This window comes from Candoia aspera, chromosome 1, assembly GCF_035149785.1.
Source record: "Candoia aspera isolate rCanAsp1 chromosome 1, rCanAsp1.hap2, whole genome shotgun sequence".
Lineage (NCBI taxonomy): Eukaryota > Metazoa > Chordata > Lepidosauria > Squamata > Boidae > Candoia > Candoia aspera.
In genome coordinates, this window is record NC_086153.1 from 319,364,890 (window position 1) to 319,386,554 (window position 21,665).

The following is a 21,665-nucleotide window of genomic DNA, read 5'->3' on the forward strand; positions in this document are numbered from 1 at the left end:
AGCCCCTTTCTTTTACTTTCCCAGCTAAAAATAAGGTAGTTACATTTTTGGTCCATCTCTTGTCTGTTGAGCTTGTGGCCTACTGCAGTCTTCAAAAAGTTAATGGACCTGTCCTACTGGCCCTATTTCCCTATTTCCTGAGCTGCCTCGCATTCTGCATAGCTTTACCATATCCACCCTCCTATCATGTTGTCAGCTCCCATTCCTGCTGATTCTTAGGAGATAATCTTGCATTCCCTTTAAGCAAGGAACACTGAGGATATGCATAAATATGTGCTTTCCCCAATTCTTTTGCAGCTTGTCTTTGAATTTTATTAAACAGCGATGAATCACCTGGGAGATCAAACCAGAGGTCTATTTAGTCAGGAATTCTATTTCCACACCTAGAAGAAAACAGTAGGCCTGCTTTATGCCAATTGCTTGGCCTGAACACCCAAAAACATACCTATTTGTAATTACCATCTGAATACCATTGCTCTAACGGCTTTTGACAACTCTCTCCCCCTAAATTGATGCTTGGAACAGCATATAAGCCTGCCTGCCTAAAAGCCATTTAACCAAAGTGTCATTGTTACATTTTTGGTAATAAATTCTGGTCATTAATTATGTACTATGTGGATCAATTCTCAATAAGTTATTGGGTATCCCACCAATCTCATATTATGTGAATGGGTTAAATATATTTTTATTCATATTTTTCAAATGTGTATTAAAATTCCAGCATAGTTCAGTAGAACATCACCTGCTTTACATGCAAGACACCCCAAATTCAGTCCTTGATATCAAGAAACAATTAATGGGAAACATTTATTTCTGAGAGTCCATTAGTCAGATTACACAATTTTGGCTCAGCTATACAGACAAGTATATTCCTACCACCCCTTCCTCTCTCCCATTTTTATTCTAATATTAAAAGTTGAAACATGATGCAAAATGTATACGATTATGAATTAAACAGAGAAAATGAAAAAAAGAGGAAATTTCTTGCCTGCAGAATATTGTACTTCAATTCTGTGCATCAGAACCAGGACTGTTATTTATTTTCCCATTTTGTTTCAAATGCACTAAGCAGGGAGCAGGAAGGATCATGGTCAAGTGGCCCAACATAATGAGAGTACTGTATTTTAGAAAGGGAACAACACAAGGGTTGTTTCTTGCTTTGTACTATAAAAAGCAGATTGGTCAAGTCCAGGGTCAGCCAGTTAACTTTGACATCAACTATGAGGGCACTGTCATTCTCTCCTTGCTTAATCATCTGTGGATGTATGGGAATATTATTTGTGAGATGCCACCATCACCTCTGCAGCACAGCCCAATATGAGGTCCTGGCCCAACTATTTTTGCTTTATGCAGCATATGCCCTCTGGAGTGAAGACCACCCCCCAGGTTTGAACACCCCCTCCCCCCAGTATTTTGAAGGGGTCTACAGACCTGTCTCTTCACCCAGGCCTTTAGCAAGGACAATTCACACCCTTTCCTCCTTTTTGCTTCCCATCCAGGTTTGTTTTCTTTGCCATGGTTGTTCTTTTTTCTTGTGCTTTTTTTTTGGGGGGGGGGTTGTATTGCTCTTTGTTTTTAAATATTTTTAACAACTGTAAACCACCCAGAGTCGCTGGGAGTCAGGTGGCATATAATGTTAATAAATTATTATTACTAAGATACGCGGAAGTATATTGTGAGCTTCCTAGACTCATCATATGGGATAGGTGGCCATATAAATCCTGTAAATAAATAAGTAGTAAGTAAGTAGAAGTGGGTCTTTCTCCTAAGGCTTGGTGTGGTCATCACCCCAATAACTCATCACCCCAGTTATTAACCTACAGAGTTTTTCTATCCACTGGAATGAAATTTTAAGCTGCAGGTACCAATTCAGAGTCAGTATTACTTGCCTGGAAACATTTCTGTTTTTTCTACAATGTCTAGTAACATGTACAGTGATAAACAGACTGAAGTCAAGGGTCTCCTCCCATTGAACCAATATTAGTGTGACATTCTTGCTGATCAGATCATCATCGCTATTATATGGAGGGCCAAAATGTTTTGCAATTCTAGTGAATTTCCAAACTTTACAGCATTTTATGAAGGTTTGAGAATTGTGTAACACATAAAAAGCGGCATTCCACTAGACAATTAACACAAATGTTGTAAGTTTAATATTGCACATTTAGATACATCTTTCACAAAACAAAAATTTGAAAAACATCAAGATGTACATTTAGTTTTCATCTGTAAAAAGTAATATAACATTTAATCAAGGATATTTGTATATACCAGAACACAAGTACATTTTGGTTTTTTTTAAAAAATGTATATTGCCAATAAACTGTGCTTTTTTAATCTTGAAGAAATTATCTTTTAATAATTCAGGCTTCTATTCTTATCAATCCACTGCTCAGCTGTACTTGAATGAATGTACTTTAAAAAACTTGAATGAGAAGAGGTTGAATCCATACATGGTCTGCTTGGACCACTCTGCATGGGAGTCAGCAGAAGCATGAAGGATATTTAAGTAAAAGCCTTTGCAGGCATCCAACATCCCCCTTACTCTCACTCTACCTGAGTTGAGGATAGTACCATATAGAGCAGTGTTTCTCAACCTGAGCGATTTCAAGATGGACTTCAACTCCCAGAATTCCACAGCCAACCCACACATCTTGAAGTTGCTCAGGTTGAGAAACACTGTTAGAGAGACTTACATGGGACCCAATATTTATGTAATATACTTCAACCTTCAACATGCTGTTACACCCTTCATATATAGAGTACACAGTACACTGGGAGATCTGTTTCCAAAATTTTCTACACATTTGGTCTTGAAAAAAGAGTGTGAAATCTAAAGCCTTTTTGGCACAGACAGGAATATGATACCTAAAGAATGCCTCCACTCAGGCCTCCCCCAAATGACAGAAGTAGTTGTTCAGCATAATCTTATGCAGGTGTTCTCAGGAACACATCTTAAGATGCTGAAGGACTGGGGCTTATTCCTAAGTAAGTAGGTAAAGAACTGCTGCCCTAAGCAGCAGCAAAGGGGGTTATAAGGGACTGTAGAATGTAGGCACAAAGGTGAGCTCAACATCTTTTTTGGTATGGTCAAGGCTGGGTTTTCTGTTATGCTAAGAGATTCACACAGAGTTTCCACCTAGCAGAACAGAGCCTCTTACTCTCAGATGGTTTACCTGGGAACAAAACAGGACAGTTCCTTTGAACCCCACAAAATAAGGAGGAGGGCCAAGATACAATTGCCTGGAAAACCTTTCTCTAGAATAAGAATAGCATGGCAAGGTGGCATGCCAGTCCTCTGAGAAGGCCATTAACTATTTTTCTGCTGTTCGCTGAGCTGGTACGCAGTCTGAGTTAAGCTCAAATAACTATTTTTAATAGTGTTTGAATTCTGGAAATCTAAGACTGACTGTCTCTGACTGCCTTTAAATTTTTTTGCTCAAAACTCATTTGCAAAACCTTTAAGTCTTGAGTGCTCATCCAAGCAACTTAATAGAAGTATAAAAAGTATTGTTTTAAAAAACTGTCCATCCTTTTTTATCTCTATAGTGCTTAATTTGAGACTCAAGACACTTTGTAGAAAGAATCTGCAGTTTGTCTATTACAAATCCCATGTAAACTGATGGTAATATATAAAGATATGTCTCCTTCAAGTTGAATTCCTGTTGATAATACAAAAACATCCATATACTCTTGGCAACAGTACTGAAATCAGTTTGCCAACCCCTTCTTCCTAGATGTTTTTTTCAAGTTTCTATTGACCTACAGCCCAGGGATTTCCTGGGGTGGTCTCTCATACAAGTACTAACCAGAATCAGTCCTGCCTAGTTTTCTGAGATCAACCAAAGTCAGCTTGGTGGTTCCATGAGCTTAAACAAGTACAGTTTTCCCCCATGCTTTTAGGTAACTCAATTGCCCGGCAATCTCTTCCAAAATTTCCATCTCTGCCCCTCCTTCCTTTTATTTCAGATCTTTCTGTGGGTCAAAATGAGCAAGATGGCAAATGAAATGTCATAATGCAAGTCCCACCCCTTTTGTAGGGGTGTGCCTAATGTCAATGCAAGTACAAACAGGGTGGGGTTTGCATTGCAATGCTACAATCACCATCTTGCTCATTTTGAACCCCACCCCAAGAGATGCCACTGCTTATATTTATCTTTCCTGATAAAGACTGGCAAACCCACAACAACCGCTGTTCATTAAGTCCCAGTTTCTGTCATAGCACAGAATTTAAGTTAGTTTCTGTTTCTGGACCAAGTTACTTCCTATGCAGCTCCAAACCAAAGTCATTTCACTGGCTACACTCAAACACTATGTTTGTCCATGGTTTCTTAGGTCATAATTGGCTGGGTTTATACTAAAGCCACAAATGATGGTTTACACACCTCAGTTGTCTGGCTTTCTACAACACACTAAAGCCAAAATTAATTAGTGTGATACATAGCCATTATGTATGGCCAAAGATGCATTTGAAGGATCTTACTGAAGGCCTATGTCCTTTTACATGGATCCATCATTGAATGAAAAGGTGTGCTTTTGGCATTACAAATTAGCAAGGCTTCAGAATGTGTTCCAACAGAAGCCCCCTTCATTATTTGTTGTATCCACCCTGGCTTTGGCACTCTCCCTAGTGAATCTGGCAAGCAAATAAAACAGGAGGTCTATGGAGATGGGTTGCACAAGCTGTTTCCGTGAGATGGATGCCAAACAGGAACCTTCTCATGCAACCTTTTGAACAATTCAGGAAAAGAAAAGCTGCCTTAACATGCTGTATCTGCTGTTGTTAAAAGAGGGGCTCTTTGCTGCTTTGGGATACATTATTATTTCCTATTTAATAGAGCGTGTCACAGATTATTCATAGCCGATGGGCCCTTGGTAATTTCCAGAGGAAAAAAATGCAGCCTATAACTTTTTAGCATGCAACCTGCAAAGGAAGTCATGTTGGTGAGATGTCCTCTCTGACCCCTAATCTGGAATGGTAGCAAGCTATTTTTTTTCCACAGAAGAAACAGATTTTTAAAAAGAAAAAACAGATGAGCAGCATGTAGTGCTAGACTAATGATCTCATCTGCATAATCAAGAAAACTTGATCCCTCTTCTCTCAGAAGTAAAAAAAAAAAAAGCAAGCAGATCTTTGGACCCTCAGGAAAAAAGGAGTATTAAAAACTACTTCAAAGCAATGAGACTCTAGAAATACATGCGTGGTATTAGAGATGTTAGAAATCTTAGGTAATTGATTATATGAGTTTCAGCCTATAAAATCTGCATACGTTTCCATATAAGGAAAAAAATAATTCTGAAGCAAAGAAGCATTCTTAATTTCTAGATAATAAAAGGATAATCCATGGTATAAATTGTATTTCAAACGGGAATCCTCTATTCTCATATATAGAGATGTAGTTTTTCAACCAACCTGTTTTAATTTTCATTGTTGTTGTTGTTAGAGAAACCAGCAAATGATATATCTCTTTATAAAATGTTTGAGCAAAAACTTAAAAGGGACATTCCTCTAGAAAGGCCATCACTTAGTTGCAGTGTATATACTTTCCAAGCAGAAGGTCCTTCACTCTTCTCCAGCACTTTAGAAAAGAGCTTTGAGCCTGGAGAGGAAGGCTTTAGGTACAGACAACAGCCTACTGACTGATGCCTAAGGGGCTCCAGTGTACTCACAGACACTTCACTTCCCTTGGCATCTCCCAGGCTCCCTGCCCCATTTGACCTTTTTTTTTTTTTTACATTTAAGAACAAATATTTTATGTAAAATACGGGAACAATATACAATGCATGAAAATAAAAATACGGGGGAAGTGTGAAAAGATACGCTATTAAACCAAGTCCCAGCCTCCAGCCTAATTTCTATTTTCTAGCATGTCTCTGAAATTCAAATGGTCCCTGTAGGCATTCTTAGAATGTAGAAACAATAAGCAGCTGCACAACTGTGCAGCAGAAAGTGTGCCAATCTGATCCTCAAAAGGACAAAGATAAGCAGGACACTATATGGTGTCCTGCAGGATGGGATGCCTAGAAGAACAGGCAGGCAGTATTATGGTAAATTGGTGTTCTGTAACAAGTTTTGTCCCCCATGGTGGTAATCTTGTAAATAAGGAAGCCCCCATCACTAGCACCATATTATAAATGTACTCTCTGGCCATTTTCTAACATAGCTTTGAGGTTCATTTCCAAATTATTTAAAAGCATGTGTTTCTCAAAACATTCCATATAAAGTTGCGCACATTTAGATGGCGCCAGATTAGGGAAAGCTGCTATCAATACTGCAGGCATCCAATCTCATAATTTCTTTTACAGAACTCACACAGTACAGCTAGAATTGCTAAGGAGATCCATGGCTCCCATGGCGATAACTTTAATAATGCATGCATGACTGTGGAGGACCTAATGTAAAACACAAGTGTTTGGCTGCACCTAAGTGAAATGAACATTATATATTAAAAGACATAGAGGGAGCCCAGATCCACATGTTGTCTCCTTGCTGTCATGGAAAGCTTGGAAGACACACCAGCCAGCAGCTAGGCTAAAATATAGCTATCTTCTTCCAGAACGAGCCAAATAAATGCAGGACACTCAACACTCCGAGTTCAGTGCCATCTAATGATTAAGTCACATAATGATATTATACACGTATCTGCTGTTTTCTGGATACATGTGTACAAGGTTCAAACTAAGCCTTTTGGAAGTCTATATCTGTAAAGAGAAAAATTTAATTGACCATTTGTCAGGAATCAAATTTTAACTTATTTCTTGCAGTCAGAGAATTAGGGCTGAGCCAAATATTCTTAAGTGATGTTTCTGCTGTGAAAAAGTGGATTAGGGCCCCAAAGCGTCCCAGAAAACTATACCATTTTCACAATCACTATTTCATGATCACTATTTGAGCCTTTCCTCACAACAATGGCGCATACCTTGGCTCACCCAACCAAATCTGGCTCTACAGTAACATAGCCAAGAGCAAACAAAGTCCCATAATCAGTGAAGACACCAGGATAATATTGAACAGTCAATATAAATTCTTGATTGGCACAGGGAGAGCACCGGATTCTAACCCAATTTGCCTACCTGTTAATTCAAGCAATTTCCTGTAGCTAAAAATAAAAGGACAATAACTTAACAGACTAATTGCATTAGTAAAGCTCATTAGAAGTCCAATTGTAATAGACACCAATGGTCCTTTATATGTTAAATGCTGGGAAGACGAATGCCCTGCACGTATGCTATTGGAACTGAGATTTCCATTAGGCCTCTAGGAGCATATGCCACCTACACACTTGCTGCATTTTAGATTCTTTCATCTCCTGCCAATGACTTAACTCTTCTTCTCCACTACTGTTCTGACCCATAGAAAGCCAGCCAATCATCTCCTTGCGCTTTATGCTGCGGCGATTGTAAATGGAGATCATCAGTGTGACATCTGAGAGCTGGAACAAGGCAACTTGGAAGATGAATGTCTCTTTGTAGACTGGATTTGGCTGTCCTCGTCGGACAGATGTCTTGCAACGAGACATTTCTTGACCAACTGAGTTCAGAAGGCAGAGTTTCCCATAAGTATCTGCAGGCAAGATTAAAATTGTAAAAATATTATTTAAGGAAAAGTATGCTTGCTCCTTTCTCTTTCTATCACACATATAAGCCACCAGGTTGCTTAAAGCATATGGCTTTAGCTGGTTGAAATCATGGCATAATACAAAAAGCAAATAAATCAAACAATGTTTAGGAATACGCAACAATGTTCCTACAAGCATTTCCTAGGATGTCCTCTATAACATGCAGCCTGTAGGCTTCTCATTACAGCATATGGCTCTTTTAATTTATGGATGTCTTTTTTTAGTATTGTGCTCTGCTGAACAGAAGGCATGAAATTTCATTTCAGGTATGAACAGGCAGGCACAGTTTAAAAGCAAGGACGTTTAGGACACAAATGAAGTACCTAAGTAGAACAAATACAGATGTTTGATAATAATAATAATAGCACCAGGTGAACTTTCTCAGGGAGAACTTCCAGAAGCATCGTAGCACAAAAGAGTGTTAGTCCCAGGGAGCCAAAGGAGGTAAGCCTGGTCTAAAAAAACCTGGGATCTTCTACGTTCCAGTAGGAAGTTTAACCAAAAATAATGTATAGACCAACTCCATGGAATCTATTCTGTGCAGGACTAATTTTTCCATATGGAAAATTAAGAAACAGATGCTCCCTGGCTAGAAATTCCAGTCTGAATATGCTTGCAATATACCAAGATGGGGGTTGATCTTCCTCACAGGGAGTGAAGCAGAAATCTTCAGCTGGGGCTCAGCAGAACACCCACTGCTTGCTTAGTGAACACAAGAACTTAGGCCCTCACACTGCTGACTCAGTCAGCTCCTCAGAGCATCACATGCCCTGACAAAAAGCAAACAGAACAGAAGCTAAACAGAGGAAATAAAGCACCCATATATGATATACTGAGGAAACTGAATTTGCTTTGCAGGGCTGAACCGATAAGTGTTGTTAAATCCATCTCACTATCTCAGTACTTGGGGCAGGGCGTTGGTCCTTATTTTCCATGCTCTACCTAATGTACCAGGAAACCTTGTCAGAAATCAAAAAACAGCCATCCGTCCACCACAATTTTACTCCATACTGAAATATATACTCTCTGTATTATTCAAACCCAGCACACACAGAATCCATCAAGTGGTGGGAAACAGATTCCAGCTGCAAATCTCCTCAAAGTACCAGGGTGTAAGGTAAGTCCTAGAAATTGTATCAGGACATAACTTACAGCAGACCCTGAAGCTTAGGATTCACCCTTGACAAGGTATGGCAACAATGACAGGTTGATTCCCTTTGTAAGTCCTGCAACAATATTTATCCTGGCACTTCCATTCAGGCTGCCTTTCCTGTGACAACCATGGAAATTTAGGCCACTGGTCTCCTAGCAAGACTGTAAGAAGCAACTACTGTCCTCTAAGCCAACTAAGGGAGAATCTTTCTCAACCAGCACAGTACACTTGCCAATTTTGAATTCCTTCTAACCTATGGCAACCAGACAAGTAGTTAAACACAAAGCTGGACTGAGTTAGCCTTTATTCCATGGCAATGCTACCAAATTTTCAAGAAAAGGCCATCATCTAATCCAAAAATCTACTTGTGGCAGGCAGACTTTATTCTGACTTCTAAAAATGTGGACTACTGCCCTTACAAAGAAAATGAAACAAGAGCTCAGCTGGAAGGCTGCAAGTCAGTCTGATATGGTTCAAACCAGCTTGTTTATCTTCCTGTTGTTCACATTCCAGAAGACAGTTGCTTTACTGCAACAAACTACTGGCTGCAATGGAAGTTTGGCTCATTGAATCTCCCACACATCCAACCTTGTGATGACTTTGCCAGGTGGAACATGTCTAATCATGCCTTCTGCAGTCAAGGGTCACATCTCAGTTATACTCTGTTTCTTTCAGAGGTAGTCCCATCCTTAGCCCAAATCAGCATTCCAGATTTGTTTGTCACCGCACAAATGCGCTCTTTTGTTTATTATTGTTGTTGTTGTTGTTATATTTGTGTAGTGGAGGTAATAAGCTGGGGATATCATCATGAGCAAGCAAGGCTCTCACTGTCATATGAAACCTGTTCTTTTCTTTCTGAAGAGTTGTGAAGCCTGGGGCTTGGTTTTCTCCCCCTCTTTTGGCAGAAATTTATTTTTTCCCTTAATCAGTGTCTTGTTGCACTGTTAGGCATGCACCTTTTTTGTTGTCTCTTGTTTGTTTTTTTCCTAATTAAGCCCACATTTTTAAATAAAGCATTTTCACAGTACATTTCCATATGCATTAATAAGAATTTAGCAATGCAGGAAATCATCTCATTTCAAACCTATATTGTGCACTATTTTGCATTCTTTTGAGGGGAAACAGAATAATAAAAAATACAAGCTGAAACAAATACTAGGTTGTGGGGAAACTGAAGTTATACTAAGGAAAATAAACCTGCTCCTACATTTGTGTGTATTCCTTAGGAAAAGTGGAAGAGGAGAGATGGGATTGACTGGAGAGCAGTCAGCTGAGGTTGAGAAACTCTGTCCTAGAGCCTTCAGCCCAGTAGGATCAGGTAAGTTGAGGGGCCAGAAAATTCCCACCTGATCTAATGTAACAACCAATTCTGGTCTAGCTCTTTAGCTACCTAAACAAATCATTACTCAGGAATGTCAGAAATACCCCAGAAACCCAACCTAACTCTACTGAAACATAAGCAGCTTTGAATGACTACAGCTGGAACCTACATTTCTCAAAGATCCTGCAGTGAAATGCCAACAGAAGAGCCCAAAAGGCAGCAAAGAAGGGGATTTGTGGTTCTGGAAGAATATAGATGACTAGGTCCTCGAAAACGAAAAGATTTTATGCATACAACAGCAGATGTTGTGTCCTCCTTCCTTTCTGGGCCTGAACTGGTCTTGGGGAGCAGAGCAAACACAATCCTAAGTTTTTCAAGCCAGAGGCCAGGAAAAAAAAGAGTTTGCTTCCCACAAGTAGATGTATTTCTATTATTTCCAATTAAACATTTCAGGTTTTTCAGACCCCCTCCCAACAACCTGTTTGGATTCACAAATGGAACACGCACACCCCAAGGTTAGGCCTTTCTTTCAAAATGCCTTCAAGTATTTGTAGGCAGGTGATTTTTCATATCAAACAACCAAGGCATTGATAGCCCAAGTTCTACATCCACAAGACCAGGAGGTCAGATTTTTATGTACCTGGTGGTCTGTTAATGGCAAGGTTCCGGAAGTGGCTGCCTTTGATCATCTCAACTGACAACCTGCCTGTTGTAGCATTGTAGGACAGTCCCACCAGCAGTTCTGGGACCCCTCCATGTGACAGGGACTGGGTTGAAGAAGCACTGTCACTGTGAGAGATGGCCGAGAGACTCATTTGGGAGCCTCCACTCTGTGGATGGGGAGAGAGAGAAAAGCCAACAACAACAGACTGTTAATTAGAAGGAAAGGTTCTTCAGTATTATATACAGCATTCCATTTAAACAGGCAGGTAAAGTTCAAAATATAGAAGACTAGCCAGGTTATTCTATTGCAGCTATGATAAGTATGTCTTGCATGAACTTAAGAACAGGGAAAAATGGCAGCATGAGCTTTCACAGGTAAATACCTCTATTCTCAGATGCCTTCTACCAGGTTGCAGTTACTTGTTCATTTAGCTAGTGAGGTGCACACATTACTTTATTACAACCTAATGCATGTTTTATAAATTGCAATAGCTGGATTCACACAGCATGCCAGACCACAAACAAGCAAACTATATGATGACTTAGCATGATGTGTGAGGCAGTCCAGTACAAATCAGTTTTCTACATCTTCAAATCTGCTCTTTGACCTTTTAAACAAGAAAGGCCAAGCAGATAACATTATGGTGAATCAGCGCTTTGTAGCTGGTTCTATTTGCCATAGGAACCATGTAGTTCCCCATAGCCACCTTGCAAGTATACCCCCAACATGTTCTCAACATTCGTAATATGCCTCCAAAGAGTGGAGTTTCCTAGACTAGGATGCTGGTGTGGAACTGGAACACAGCCTGGAAGGGGGAAGAGAATGGATTGAATAGAATAGCAAATAAGAATATTGTAATATTTTGTTGTAAGTTCCATTTATTGAAGAGAAGAAGTGATAATGATAATCCACTGAACTGTACCCGGGGGAGGCGGGGGAGGGTCATACTATTTCATAACTGATCTTGGTTTTTGCAAGTAGTCCTAGAGCGAGCAAGTGAGCAAGCAAGCAAGCAAGCAAGCATTCATGCATGCATGCATGCATGCATTCATTCATTCATTCATTCATTCATTCATTCATTCATTCATTCATTCTGTTACTGTCATCACCTAAATAGATTATGCAGTGCATTTATTTTCCTTGGTGGAATACCATTCAAATTCTTAATGAAACTTTATTTTTATGAATGGCTTTTAAGTCCTCACTGGCTTCCTTAAAATATTATCTCACTCACCATGTGCCTTTGGGAAATTAAGATCCACTGAAGCAATCTTATTAAAAAAGAGTCTTGCAGTGTGAATACATGGAAATGTTCTACTAGCATACAGAATGATTAAATTATTTCATCACTTATTCACATGCACCACAGGATGTTGAAGATGATTCCCTTCTTGATGGAGTGGGGGGTAGAGGTCCTAGGGGAAAAGATATTTTCTTGTACTGGAAACCAGTTTATTTGAAAATCTAAATATTCAAGAGGCATCTCTGACTCAAGTAAAGGAGAAGTTAAACCTGAATTTAAGATGACCCGCAAAACAGGAAGATTAGATAACATATATTTTTGGTTTTAATATTTTTAATATAAACAGATGTTTTATTTTTTGGTTGTGAGCCACCCAGAGTTTGGTACAAGATGGGTGGCTATATAAAAGACATACATACATACATACATACATACATACATACATACATACATGTATTCCTAGCTAACGTAAGATGATCTTCTCATTTATTTATTTTATCTGTTTGGATAAAATGAGTATTTAGTGGAAAAGGAAAGTTTCCCCACATATGTTCTGGGCTATTTGTGTTCTAAACCACTTCCTCTTCTAGAGGAATATTTACTTCTGGAAAGAGATGAACACCACCAGAATTCAATTTTGCACTTCCCGATTCAAGGCTTCTGCTTTTCTCTGTTTACGTTTCTGATGTCAACCATTAATTCTCGAAGAGCAGGTAGCAGTCGTGGCCAGGAGGGCCTTTGCTCAACTTTGGGTTCTGCGCCAGTTATGTCCCTTCCTGGAGCGAGAGGCCCTCCGAACAGTCACTCATGCCCTGGTCATCTCCCATATAGACTACTGCAATGTGCTCTACATGGGACTACCCTTGAAGAGTATCTGGAAGCTTCAGCTGGTCAGAATACAGCCGCGTGGGTTATTCTTGGTGCCCCAAGATCAGCACACATAACACCTTTACCGCGTGAGCTGCATTGGGGGCCAGTTTGCTTCCAGGTCCAATTCAAGGTGTTGGTTCTGACCTTTAAAGGCCTACAATGCATGGGGCCAGGTTACCTGAGGGACCGTCTCATCCTCTCAACATCGACCCATCCCACCCAGTCATGCAGAAAGGGCATGCTGTGAATCCAGCCAGTTAGAGAATTCTACCTGGCGGGGTCCAGGAGGTGGGCCTTCTCTGCAGTGACACCTGCCCTGTGGAATATTCTGCTCCCAGAGGTAAGGCAGGCTCCCACGCTCCCAGCCTTCCGGAAGAACTTGAAAACCTGGTTCTGCTGCCTCGCTTGGGGTGGGAGAGGTAATAGCTCATCTTGGGGGTGGCTAGCACCATAGATCCTTCCCACCAAATAAGAACGTTGCCCCTTGGGTTTGGTATTTATCTTATTCTTATTTATTGGTGTATTTATTGTAATTTATATTTTATGATTTTAATTCTGGTTTTATTGTAAACCACCCAGAGTCCCCCTTCTTGGGGGAGATGGGCGGTAATAGAAGCTTGAAAATAAATAAATAAATAAATAAATAAATAGCCATTATTATACTTACATTACCATTGATTTCCTTTTGCTTTTTAATTTAAATATTTCTCAGCAAAAACTTAATCAAAGTAACTATTGCAGAGAAGGTTGTCTGCTTACTTGGCCTCATTTAACACCCAATAAGGGCTTTTTCACTGATCTTAAAGTCTGGGCAGTTGTATAAAGGTGAAGGTGTAAATTCAAGTCACTTTCCTCTCTGATATTGTTACTATTTCAGTTAAAATGCTTCATCCTCTCCTCTCAATTTCAATCTGCCAAAGATCAACTTCTCATCTCTCCTCATAAGCCATCTTCTAAAGTTTTCTTATTGAGTAGTAAGATTTTCATCCACCTATTTGAGCAGGCTTGTGGCCATGGATTTTATCTTTGATTCCTCTTTCCTTGATTCAGTGTATCATCTGCATCCAGAGAAGATGTACTCTGTTACACCTCTCTTCGCAACATTACAAAAATATAGCCCTTCTTCTTTGCCCTCGCAGCAAAATCTCTCATACATGACATCTTGACCGTATCTTATTCAGATGAATAGAATCTGCCCTCTCTGTTCTTCTTCTCACTTTGGTCCTCATGCTAAAATCATTCACTTTTTTCACCCTCTTACTATGTTTTGCCCATCCTGAAAACCTTCAGTTGGCTTCCTGACCACACCCAGCTCCAGTATAAGTTCTTTGTCATTATTCCAAAACATTTCTTGGTCTTGCCCCACCTTCCCTCTTTGCCCTTATATCCAAATACATCTATGATATAATCTTTGTTCCCCTAATTCAATATATTTCCATTTAGAAAGTCCAGCTTTTCCTCTTTCTACCTTCATGCATAACTGCCTCTAAATATCTAAACATGGCATCATTCTTGCTTTGTTCAAGCTTCTCCTCAACACCCACTTCTTCTGTGAAACCTTTGGCATGTCCCGATGGCTTCAAACCAGCCTATATGTAAGCCTAAGCATGCATTTTATATTACAGGTTAGGCAACCCGGTGCCTTTTGGATTTCATATGTTTTGTAGGGAAGTATAAAACTTCTGGGGGGCACTAGGTTCCTTACCCTTACACTATTCATAGCATTTCTGATTCAAATTCTTGAAAATTATTTTATAGATCAATCTTGACTATGCAGTTTTCCTTTTCATGGCTGTAAACCCTCCTCCTTCATCCAGGACAAAGGAAATGCAACAAGAACTTTAGCAGTCTGCCCCCAATTTAATTGTACTTACACATAAGTTGCTCCTTGGTTCCAGAACCAATGTGGTCTTCATTTCCCCCTCTTGGTTGAGGTGGCTGAGATAAAACAACTGCTCCCCCATCATTCTCTCCTTCATCATTTTGCGCACAGAATAGAGGCGGAATCGGAGGGCATAGCTGCTCAGCTGTTCAGGTGCCAGCTTAGTGAAGGTCACTTTGTCCTTGAACATTGGGTTGGGGCCTTTCTGGACACTTGTCTTTCCTCGTTGTTTCTTGCTGGGCATCAGGACTGTGTGCACCTGCCAGGTACTTGCTCCACTGCGGTCCTTGTCTGGGATATCTTTAGCTTCAAGAATAGTCACCAGCAGCTTCTGGCTTGATGGTTTATAATCAAAGATGATATCCAAATCACCACATCTTGAAATTGGTTCATAGGTACTAGTATGAGCTGGAAGGGCACTTGCTCCTTCGTGTTCCTTTAACAGGAAAAATACAAAATTTGAATGGAAAAAAAACCCTATTATTTACTAATAGATCAATAGCAAATAAATAATAATTGCAGTTCAGCAATTCTAGACTGTTGACTAATTGCCAACCAGAAATGGAAATAAAAATGTTGATTTGGAAGAAGATGGAAGTCAAGAGGACACTTCTGCCTTTTTGGTAGTAGAGAAAATAGAGAAAAGGAGGCAAGGTCTAGGAATTCAAAAGGAATAATAGATGATGGACAGGAGAACATATCATGGCCTGGAAAGCAGGGAAGAATGGGTAAGAGTCATGAGCTTCAGAGAAACATAGTTGGGTGATTATTTGTGAAAGACAGGAGGCCAAACAGAATGGCAGGGGGGAAATCCCACGCTGGCCAATTACATGTTAAGATCAAAGGATTGAAAAGTTCAGATCTAAGAAGAAAACCCTTCATTACTGAAAAATGTGAAAGATATTTAAGTATTAAGTTTGACAGAAAGATTTGGGGACAAATTCTTGAATGCCATTTATTATCTGTACAGTAAGAAATGCATTAGTGGGTTCATACTTGCAATCTTCACTTTTCTTACAAGGTTCTTGTCCTGCAAAGGACTATCCCAAGGACTATCATAAAAAGCAGAATATTCCACTTATGTCTTCATCCCTCACGAAGGCATAAACATGTTTCTAGTCTTCCCTGTGCATTAAATCTAACCCCTTTCATGCCAAAAGATGACATCAAAACACACAAAATACCTTCTTTCCTATTTTTCAGTGCATTTTCTAGATAGATTCATCTACCTTTCTTCTTCTTCTTCTTCTTTTTTTTTTTTACAAAGCATTACTTTTGATAAAAGAAAGTCTAGGGAGAGGAAAGAGGGAAGAGGGAGAATCAGGTGCTTAGTTTCCTGGGTGTGTATTTTCTGTTCAAAGGTGCTTTTTAATCTCAGATTAAAAAGGGTTGCTATAGAGACCTTTCCTTTCTATTTAAACATGAACATGCTGTAAAAGAACAGGATATTCAAGGAGTTAGAGTGGGTCTGCAGAAAGAATTTAAGGATTTTCTCCTATAGCTGTTTTTCAGAACCCTTCTAGAGCACCGATGTGGGATATTTTATTTATTACTCTCTGACTTCTGGTCACTGTTTTATTGCTTTGAATTGCCTTGATTATATTTTTATTCAGAAAATAGCATAGAAGTGCCAGAAAGAGGAGATGATGATGATGATGACAACGACAACAACGACAACTTGTTAATCACACAGCCAGACACAGGTCTCCCACCATGCCTTGTATCCTGCCTGCTGCTCAGTACCCTGTCATGTCTCCAATAAAGGACAGAAAATTTCTTACATCCTTGGTGCCCCCTTGCAAAACTGACTGGCTGCGTTGGACTAGATATGTCACATGGTACACAAGCCCGATCTCACTAAAAGATGACTGAACGGCCTAAGAGTCCAGCCAAAGCAAAATGGGTGATCTAAGCAGATTGAGTTCCAATGACTTCAGTGGGTTCACTGTTGCTTAATGGGGCTCTTAGATAATTGCAATCATTCTTCCCTAGTGGCATCCCACACTAGCAATTGTTCTAAGTGCTTCATGGACCTTGGTAACAATGCAGTAGCTATCCTGGATATGCAGACTAAGCCTGCATCTTACTGGCCAAACAGTGTGGTGACAAACAGACACAAATTTGTTGTCTCTAGGAGTAAGACAATACCTGACTACATGTGAGGAAACTAAGCTACTTATCTGGATGTGGAAAGAGTTCCGCTAGGTCCTGTTTGCCAGTGGAACCTTTAAAAAGTATACCTGGGTACTTTACAATGAGAAACATTTCCTCCTGTGCTTGCCACAGAATGCAACAAGGCAAGTATAGAGTCCATTTAGTTAATGTTTATTATGGTCAGAGGTCAGCACTGGGTTTAGAGCATAAATCAGGGGGTGCCTAAGGCCTCCAGAGACGCGGTGGCGCTGCGGGTTAAACCGCTGAGCTGCCGATCGGAAGGTCGGCGGTTCGAAACCGCGTGGCGGGGTGAGCTCCCGTTGCTAGTCCCAGCTCCTGCTCACCTAGCAGTTCGAAAACATGCAAATGTGAGTAGATCAACAGGTACCGCTTCGGCGGGAAAGTAACAGCGTTCCGTGTCGTTATGCTGGCCACATGACCCGGAAGTGTCTCCGGACAACGCCGGCTCTAAGGCTTAGAAACGGAGATGAGCACCGCCCCCTAGAGTCGGACACGACTGGACTTTACATCAAGGGAAACCTTTACCTTTTTTAAGGCCTCCAGAACAGATACACAGAATGCTGCCTTACTCAACACCAGCCTTTGAACAAAAGTCAACTACTTTGTCTTTCAGCAAGAGGTATAAGAATAGAGAACAGTGTTTTAAGTTTCTTGTCATCCACTGTTTATGGGGGTTGGAGTCATCCTAGAACTATCTGCAGTTCAACACATAACTTACAAAAGTGGCACATGCTGAATAATTCCAAGAACAATATTCTTTGTTTGAAGTCAGGGAGAAAGATATCATAAAAGTTAAAGAGTTTGCTGAATGTGGTCTTCAAAAAAAGGCACTCCTAATCCCAGAAAGGATTTTATACAAATATGGAAGATGGAAGAAAAAAGAGATGTAGGTGGGCAGGTGGGATGGGGTGAGGGGAACAGTATCAGCTGGACCAAACAGGCTATTAATGGGAATGGTCCTATGGGAATGTTATTTGCAGCCACATTGCCAAAGTGAGGTTTCTATTTCTGAATAGGTGAAAGTCTGAACAGAATTCAGAGATGATGGAGACTTTTTAGAAGGTGAGAAAAGGAGAATCAGTCTTTTACACCTGGTACACAGTGTAGCTGAAGGGGAAGCACTCAGCACACACAGACTGAATGTGAAGACTGAAATTCAGCAGAATGCAGTTTTTTGAAGCAACTGTGCTACTTTGTATGGTCCCATTCAGACATAATAGTTCCAGTGCAACATACTCTGTTGGAATGAGCCAGGAGATAAGGTTTAATACTGCCTCCCCTTTTTATTTCTTCCTCTTGTAGATCTCACTTGAGAAGGAGAATACCCTGGCTTGTAAAATCACAATTTCCTATGATGTCCAAATGAGAAAACTGTCTGGCTGCTCAAAAATCAGGATTACAACCCTGCATTTTTAAAACATTGTTTATTTCATTTTGTTTATCAGAGTTATAAACTACTTTTCCTCCAGAAGTACAAGGTAACCTTCCCTTCTCCATTTTTTTTCTCACAACGACCCAATGAGATAAGTTGGGCTGAGACAGAGGGACTGGCCCAAAGCTACTCAAGGAGTTTCCATGGCTGAGGGTTGACTTCAACCTGGGTCTTTCCACTTCTATTCCAATATGTAAATACAGAGAGAACACACACGGTGTTATCAGGGGAGGGAGGCATATAATTAATATGTACTGATTTACTCAGAAAGCTCTGCTTTGAAGATACTGAGTATCTTTTTAAAAAATCTAAAATCTTACTATTCGTAACAGAATGACATGCATATTAATGGGGTGGGATGGGAGAAACTGTACCATCCTAATTCTGCAATCAATGGAGATGATCAGAAGACAGAAAAATGAAGACGGGGATAAGATGGAGGAGGAGGAGGAATCTTTATATGGGAGGGGTTCAAAATGAATGAGTATAGTCTCCGTCATTTCAGCTCTGCTCTTGAGATAAAAACCCAGGTGTCACTTTCTCTAAAAACAGGAAGAAAATGTAGATGAAGAACACAATGAGGACCAGATGATCAACTTCCTCTGAGCTCAGAAGGGAAGGAAAAAGAGGAGCTGCTAAGAGAAAAAAGTGCATAAGTCTCTCTAATCAACTGTCTGATTATGAGAGTGGCACTTGGAGTGGGGAGAAGCACAAGCCACTTGAGAGTACTAACCTATCAGCCGTCTGATGAGTAATCCAGGGTCCTAGAAAACTAGATCTACAGACAGAGGCATCGGAGGTTGTGCAACTCTATGTTAGGGGTGTGGTGGTTGCAAAGCATACAGAGGTCCAGCCTGCCTTGCTTTGTTCAGTGCTTCCAAATGTAGCAAGGTGCCCACTAGTCACCACCTTGGCCCATGTTTCTGCATGAACAATGGGTTTGTTCATAGTAGTACTACTTTGGCAGCACAGCTGCTATTATGGAAGTGGCCAGCAAACTAAGGGTAGCTAAGCTGCTTATGGACAACTGTGTCCATGGAAGGCTGAACAGAGGATAGGCTTTCTCTGTGATGTTGCTGTAGGAATGTATCACCTCTTTTCCTCTTCAGCAGAAAGTTTTTGTGGATTGCCTGTGCAGATCACCCTTCTACCTCAGCTTCTTTAGACCATCATCCTTTCCTCCTGTGACAAGTGCTGGGGAGATGCAGGACTCCAGGCATATTCACTTGTTTGATACTAAACTATTATTTTAGTTTGTCACAAGTCTCTGCCCAACTACCAAGTCCTTTGGTATGCTCGGGCAATTTGAGAAACATGCAAAGGCTTCCTTCATTTGAGCAATGATTTGGAGACGGTAAGAAGCTGGAGACTGCTGAGAAGCAACACCCATGCTTTCTTACCTTCACCAATGAAGGTAGACATGAGAGTCCAGGAAAAGGATGTGGGTTTGCTAAACTCCAAGAGACCTTGTCCTAGGACAAAGCTTGGTAGAACTTGCAAGGAAGTGAAACAGGGTGAAAGCCTTTTCTGCAAAAGAACAGAGAAGGGAAGAAACATGCATGCTTTTAAACCTTTTGGAAGTGGATTATTTGAGCTGCCCAAGTTAGAAAATATCTGGATAAGGGGTAACCATAATGAACAAACTGAGATATGTGGTGGCCATCCTTTCCTTTCCAATTAAAAAAAAAGAGAATAGGGAACTGTGAAGCTCTAAGTCAGCCCAATTGTTTTGGGAGGGCTGGATAGATCACCTGGAAATCCTGACCACAGGAAAACCTTTTGATCAGAGATAGCAGTGCCATTTCGACCACCAGTCTGCATCGCTATGACAGGGATCAGCAACTTGGTTCAGCTGAGGCCCACATCACCTCATGAGTAGTATGCTGGGGACGGCAGGGTGTGTTGAGCTAAGGGATGAGGGGGGTGCAGCCAAAAATGGGGACTATGTTCACTCTCTGCCACATCCCTTTAAAACAAACAAACAAACAATGCCCATCTTATTCTCTTTTTCTCCAAAGCTGTAGGAAAAGACAAGAGAGCTTCAACCCAAAAGTATACATTTATAATGAGCACTTCCAGAGAGTCATCTGCAGAATCTGTAAACCCTTAAAAATTCTCAACTCCCAGTGCCCCTGACAGTAATTACATCATCCTGATGTCTTGGATTCTGGCAAGCAAAATTGCTCTGTTAGCATTAAATGGAATGGAAACCACAAGTAAGACAGAGAGATGGATTTTGAAAGTAAGAAGCAGGTGACCCTCTAAAATAAAACCTTAGTTTCCCATTTCAGTTTGCAATTTGTACAATGGGAATAATAGCGTGTGTATACACATACACGCAATCAAGTAACTATGTAGAGCAATTCCGGTTTCATATTTCCTGTACATAGTCCAAGGGATTGTCATGATGTTTAACAACAACTACTAGAGGTACGCAGCCTTGCACGTGGAACTACAGTTTGCAATAATGTCTAGAGAAAGGGATATGACAGTCAATTTAAGTCATCTGTGTAGACATACTCAAGTAATGAAGTTATTCATACATTTGAGCACCAATTATTGCCAGCCTGACTTCACAATTATACTCCAAACCATGCGTTTAGATAATGATCATACAAATCCAAGAGCATTCAAATATGAACCTCTTACATTTGCCACTACACCCTGGACATGATCACATGCAAACTGTCCTACTAAATAGGATAATACCCACAGTCCAAAGACTGTGAGCACATACATATCCAAACTTTGTGACTCACTTACTATGTAGTCCTAATATAGTAAATACAAAAGCAGCCACTGCTGACGAGACCTCAGAGAACCAACCACACTCTTACGTAAGAATACCTTTTCTTACCTCTGGGCTCCAGGCCGATGAACTGTCAGTTCCATCATTCCCTTCAAATCCTTGGTTGCTAAAAGCCGTCTCCATTTCCAAACTCCCTTCAGTTTCTTGTCGACTGAGGCTGGGTGTTGCGCTGACTTCCACCTCAGAGTCTTTCGGTTGTTCAGAGCCCCTGCTCTCCACCACGATTCTCGAACTGATGGATAGAAGGTCATCTTCATGAGAAGAGAGGTTGTCCTGGTAACTCAGTTGGCTGAACCCATCTAAATCTAATGCATTTCAAACAAAGAAAAATCATTTGGGGGGAAAAATTCCTATCATTTTTTTATCCTTCTAGTATAAATATGCAGTATTTGTGCATATATGTTTTAATACACCCCAGTCCAAATTACACTATATAGACTTCAAATTCCCAGCATGAAATAAAACTCTTCCAGTTCAAAAAAGTAATGTCATTCTGA

General features: G+C 40.4%; 1 protein-coding gene across 1 annotated transcript in view; it reads right to left on the reverse strand.

Moving 5' to 3' along the window:
• Positions 1–2,421: 2,421 nt before the first annotated feature.
• SYT16 (synaptotagmin 16) overlaps positions 2,422–21,665 on the reverse strand; it is a 46,698-nt gene continuing 27,454 nt past the window's right edge. Inside the window, exons 3-6 of the mRNA XM_063290441.1 lie at positions 21,217–21,473; positions 14,745–15,188; positions 10,734–10,923; positions 2,422–7,564 (exon numbers count right to left, since the gene is read on the reverse strand). Coding sequence (XP_063146511.1) covers positions 7,251–7,564; positions 10,734–10,923; positions 14,745–15,188; positions 21,217–21,473 — 1,205 coding nt within the window. The 3' untranslated portion in view covers positions 2,422–7,250. The remainder of the gene's footprint in view (positions 7,565–10,733; positions 10,924–14,744; positions 15,189–21,216; positions 21,474–21,665) is intronic.